This window comes from Bombus vancouverensis, chromosome 8 (genome assembly GCF_051014615.1).
Source record: "Bombus vancouverensis nearcticus chromosome 8, iyBomVanc1_principal, whole genome shotgun sequence".
Taxonomy (NCBI): domain Eukaryota; kingdom Metazoa; phylum Arthropoda; class Insecta; order Hymenoptera; family Apidae; genus Bombus; species Bombus vancouverensis.
In genome coordinates this window covers 8,036,050-8,042,049 of record NC_134918.1, presented here as the reverse complement: position 1 = coordinate 8,042,049, position 6,000 = coordinate 8,036,050, and the positions used below count along the sequence as shown (strand labels likewise).

At 36.8% G+C, this 6,000-nt stretch overlaps 1 protein-coding gene across 1 annotated transcript; it reads left to right on the top strand.

Annotated features, from left to right (window-relative positions):
* The first annotated feature begins 716 nt into the window (after positions 1-716).
* On the top strand, positions 717-3,767 carry LOC117158222 (organic cation transporter protein-like). The gene is made up of 3 exons (XM_076620590.1): positions 717-1,502; positions 2,128-2,476; positions 2,762-3,767. Exons 1-3 carry the CDS (start codon positions 1,289-1,291, stop codon positions 2,940-2,942), a joined length of 744 nt encoding a protein of 247 aa, XP_076476705.1. The 5' UTR covers positions 717-1,288; the 3' UTR covers positions 2,943-3,767.
* The last annotated feature ends 2,233 nt before the right edge of the window (positions 3,768-6,000 follow it).

Here is a 6,000-nt window from a genome sequence, read left to right as displayed (position 1 = left end):
TCCATTCTTTATTCACAGAATATTTCTTTCACAGATGATTCTTCTAAATATTATGTTTTTTATTCCAGTATTAGAATACGTTGGACCAAAGTGGAGGACATTCGTGGCGAATATGTCGATCGCAATATTCTTCACATTTGCAACTTGCATTCTACCCTGGATCGCCTATTATTTGGCCGACTGGAGGATGACCTGTATTGTCACCTCAGTTCCTCTTGTTCTAGCCGTAGGTACGCCATGGTTGATACCGGAAAGCGCTCGATGGCTGGTCAGCCAAGGTCAGATAGACAGGGCCATTAAAATCCTTGGTAAATTCGAGCGAATCAACGGCACCAAGGTGCCCGATGACATCTATAGACGATTCCGGGTAAATAAACCGATTACCGCAATCTTTTCCGTATTTTCTACTTTTATGATCTTTCCTGCTTTATGTGCGTTCTATAAATACCAATTTATATGCCTTTAAGCATATCATATAATCATTTTCTTTGAATAGAAGTCTAATTGGGTCTTTTACGTAATGAAAATTTGTTTACAACCTAGTAATTTTATATCTTATTCATCACCTAAATTGCCAACGATAAATTGCTGTCAATTTCTGTTATTGTCTGTTATTGTCTGTTATTGTCTATTTCTGTAATGTTATTTATTGAATTTGTATATTGTTTTTATCTTTGAAAATTTTTATACAAATAGATTAAACATTTGGAAACTGCTCAGTCTATGAATAGATCATGGCAATATTAACATTAATGTACGATATAAGGAGATAATCGACTTTCAGAGGTTTCATGTTTTATAAAGTAGAATGAAAAAATTTGCGAACGTCCAAGTAAACTATTTCGAAAGGATCGTCTCATACAAATATAACATAAACTTTCTTCCGGATTTTATCGTAATCTTTGTACACATAACAGATTCACATAAATTTGTAAGAAAAACAGACAAACGACATTAACTAGTTAAAAATTTGCTAATAACAGGAAACCTGTGCCAGAATCTGCAAAGAGGAGGAAGCAGACAAAACGTACTCCGTGTTGGATCTATTTAGAACGCCACGACTACGGAATATCACGATTCTATTTATTGTTATTTGGTTCGTATCGCTATTAAACAGATATCAAATAGATTGACGTAAAATCGGAATTGTATCTTGTAAAAATCTCACGAACAGTTTTATATCTTTTGTCTAAAAATACTTCATTTCTGAAGCAAGGAATTTGCTTCTCACATGAAATATGATAGCGTGCTTTTCTTTATCATATGAAATTGTTTTACGAAATATAGGATGGCGATTTCTTTGGTGTTCGATGGTCACGTACGAAACGTCGATAATTTAGGCCTGGACGTGTTTGTTACGTTCACGATTGCTGCAGCAACCGAGCTGCCTGCTGACACGTTCCTCACGCTCGTTCTTGATCGATGGGGCAGAAGATGGCTGGCGTGTGGTTCCCTCGTCATTTCTGGTATCTTCAGCATCTGGGCTTCTGCCGTTTCCAATAGTTCGTACATTTCGTTTTTATATATTCACCCTTCTATATTACCGATCAATCTTCTAAATAACCTAAGTCGATAATTCTGACTTAATCAGACGAATATTTTTCATTCGTATAACATTGTGCTTTTTGAAAGGAAGAAAATGTATATTTTGGAATATTTATAACATGCAAATGCTTGTAGATTATTTGCTACATTGCTAGAATAGTTTCCAAGCCCTATCATGTATCCGTTGTATAGATATTTTATTTCCCCTTCTACTGCTTTGATCATAAGATCGCTTCGTATTTCCGCATATATCAAAGGGTGTTGGCAATAGTCCTCAAAATGATGGGCTTCAGCGCTCCAGCAGTGCTATATGGCTTTCAGTAGCCGTAATCCATAATACAATCCCTTAGATTCAAATTGGCTAGATTAACGTTTTATAGATAAGAAGCTTATTGCTTGTGCTTAGCTTAGAGCTAAGCACGCTTATATTAAGCTTAGCAAATGCTTGTATCAACTATTGCAGACAACCAGACATATTACAGACAGATAAAATAATTTCTTCCCTTTTTATTCCTTAAAATTTTCTAAAATTATTTCATGAAAAATTAGAATTAAAAACTAATGCTAAAATTTTTTTTTCAGGTATATATACAGCTTCTCTGGCAATTCTCGGTAGATTTTGGATAAACATTTCATACAATATCGGTCTCCAATATGCGGCTGAAGTATTACCAACTGTGGTTAGAGCTCAGGGCGTAGCTCTGATACATATAATGGGATACGTTGCTAGTATCCTCGCACCCTTCGTAGTCTATCTCAATGTTGTGTCCTCGTTCCTACCTCTTCTTGTGCTGGGCACACTCGGAATTATGGGCGGTCTTCTGACTCTCTTTTTGCCGGAAACATTGAATAAGGATCTTCCGCAGACGCTGCAGGACGGCGAGGATTTTGGAAAAGATCAGAAGATATGGGATGTACCTTGTATCGGAAGGTAAAATCACATAAAGGAACTTTCGGTCTCCTTTTTTCAAAGATATTCACAGATCTTCAAGCTCGAAGTTCAAGATTCTCAAGCATTCTGTTAGATCTACATCTTCCTATGCTTTCGTATTACTTTCTTCTTAAAATCTGTTAAATCTCTCAAAAGAAAACTGGACTATCTTCTTTCTTCAAAAGCTTTTTAAATCTTTTGAACAGAAGAGAAGGATCGAGTTGGGAAGTTATTCAAATCTTTAAGCGATTGGATTCAATATTTTGAAACGCAATGTTTTGACAGGAAACGCGAGGACGAGGAGACACCACCGGTCGCCATGTTCCGATCATTTTCTAGATGCAGTGCGAGGAATTCGATGAGAGCGTCGCTTCGCGGTGAACCTTTAAGGAGTAGCATGCTACGGAGATCGAGTATAAAATCGAGGAAAAGCGAAAACTCGATCACAGAGGTCGAAAGGCTGTAGCGAAACGTTCACCACGAAGTACAATATTTGTCGCGTTGATCTCGAGCAAAGAATCTTTAGTCTTCCAAAAACGTGCAATACATGTATTAGAGTAAGACAAGTTACTGAATCCAGGAATCTTAAATTCCACCGTCATTAATATTCATTATCACAAAACAGTGGATTTTTATGCAATTATGGGTGATTCGAAGATACGAAAATTCATAGAATGCGTATGACGCAAAATTTTGTAAAATATCCAAAAGTACAGCACTATCGATGATATTTCATGGATAGAAACATACTTTTGCCCAAGTCCTTTCGATTGTATCAAATCTTTCAATTGTATTATTGTATCCACGAAAATATGCATTTGCATAAAGATCCGCAATGCAATTATCATCGCAATTTTTCATCAACAATGATTGATTAAAAATTCAATCATTAGGCGAGCGAATAAAAATTAGAGTAAGAACGTAGGTTAAAATAATTGTCGTAAATTGTCGTGGGTAGTTAATGTTAAAAATTAGTACTTTCCTTTGTTATAAAAGTTCCTGAAATTGTTCGTACAAAAGCTCCATTTTATAGAATATAGTGCAATAATCGTTATACTAGTAAAATAATAACATCATAAATATACAAAATATATTAACGAGATGAAAATAATATGGACAACGTGGTGTATGGCCACGAGTTTTGTACATATGTACGTGTAAGTATTTGTAGATCGATTAGCAATCGCAGAGACCTCGTGCGCATGTCACGCGACGAGATAGCGCGATTATTTTTATTATAATGTAAATCGTTCTTAGATGTTTTGTAATAAAACTTGCCAGTAAAACCTTCCCTGGATTCTGCTAATAGTTCTTCACCACTTGTTCCTTAGTCGATTGAATTAACGATACAAATAAGTATGAGATTATCTTAGGAAATCTCATTAATATTTTTGTCGACATCTGCGACGTAAAAGCGGGGTAATAATATTTTGAAGTTTTGACGACGCGTTGCTTACTATAAATATTGTCTGTACAGGATTCATCAATTTTTAGAGAGCCTAGTCTCGCCGAGATGGAGATAATCCTCTTTAAAGCTGAACGTTTTAACACGTAATCCCACTAGTAAGCCATTGCAAAAATGATATTTCGATTAATGATGGAAAATCGCTTTTGAAGACAGAAAAATCTTCTTCGAAGGAAAAATTTGACCTAAATCTTTCGAATAAAATTAACGTAAAATCTGTGTTACGCCACGAGGCTTACCACAGGCTGTATTTTCTAACCGTCGCTCGCGGCCCTACAGTGTCGCAAGCAGACCGTCCTATCTGCCCGTCGGATCACATACAATGTATCGACGAGAGCATAGTTGTTGCCAAGCAGCGAGCTCTAGAAACGTCGATTTTTGACCGTTACGTTTTTCACACAAGAAGAGGCATACGTGATCATAGGCGCGAGCGGTGGCGTGACCCGAGCATAGTGGGGGTCGTCTTCCAAATGAGACAAAGGAATAATCGAAGGGGATCAGTTCCTTCTGACGAGTCAAACGTGATACTTCGACAAATCTGACGAGCAAACGAATTTATCTAGAGATATCGTAAAGTCGAGTCAAATTTCTGTAACATATTCATCATATTATTGTAAAATATATCATTCTATGTTAACCTGTTAATACAGTGTTACATTCATTAAACCACCTCTGTTGTCTTAACCGAAACAGGGGAACGACTATTTCGCGGCGTCGATTAACATAATCGTAGCGAGAATTTACGCTTCTCGCTGACGCGTCCTCGCGACCGCATCTCTCTGCGAACGGTCGTACCAACTGTAACAAAGCATTTATTGACAAATTTAATATCTTTCCCCATAATCTCCATAAATCTGCAATACCCTTCCTTTGTATTTGTGTGCGTTATTGAATTGAATAAGACACCGATATAACAAGTTATAAATCACAGTTTATTCCAACAACGTCTCTCCGCGAACGGTCGTAACAATCTCTATATAAAATCGGTAATTTCAGCATTCAACATGCTGTATATTATAATGCCAAGTTCACGTTATGTTCATAAAGAGTACAGAGATAATATTCCAAGAAATTTCTCCCTAGAAGTGCTTGAAATCTCTTCTTGGAGAATCTTAGAAATGCGCGAAGAATATTCCAATTTCAGAGTGTTTCGAGAAATATCGTCGAGCTACAAATACCTGGAATTCGAACCGACGTATTCGACGTATGCGTGGGAGTCGTTCGTGCTGTTACAGTGGAGAAACATGTTTTTGTTTTTACGGAGGTACAATTCAAGACTAATTGTAGATGTAACGCGATTTAAAGCTATAATAAGCGTGGAAAAACCATTCGCGATCGGCCAATTACTTTTTCCACTGTCAATTTATTAATTACGATTGCTTCTGAAAGTTTTCCTACGCGCAACTGCTAAACGAGAATTTTCCCATAGATTCCAGAAATTTCGTACACTTACTTTGCCATACCAGCTACCGCAAGCAATCAAGAAAATATCGATGTCTTAATTTTCGCAACTTTCAGACATTCTTGAAATTTAGATAAATACAAATACAAATGCAAAACAATGCCGTTATAGATAAATACAAAAATTTCGAAGTTTTCCGCTTCTCAGAGAAATTTTGCTTGCATGTGAACGCAGTGCTCAGAAACTCGGCAAATTTAAGCCTAAAAGGATTAAAATCCGATGAAAAGATTATGAGATAATAAACTTCAAAGTCGATTACCACGGAAGTTTACATCGTGTGAAAGATTAAAAGGAATATTCTGACGAGCAGCTCTTGATAGTTTCAGCGTCTAATCCTCTAAAAACGTGACATTAATTGTTCGTGCCAAAGAGGCAGCTACGAATTGCAAAATATCGCGAGAATTCGATCTCGACGGGCGTAGAAAAGGCAGGGGCGGGAGAACAAAAGAGGATAACGTCTCAGATTTAAAAATGCGCTTGTCACATGATTTTTAAAACTTGTTTTTTTCGGTATCTAAAGCACACTTACAAACACGATTTTTTTTTTTAATTCGGTGAGCCGCGGAGAGCTGAATACGACTTTCGTATGGAAAGTCA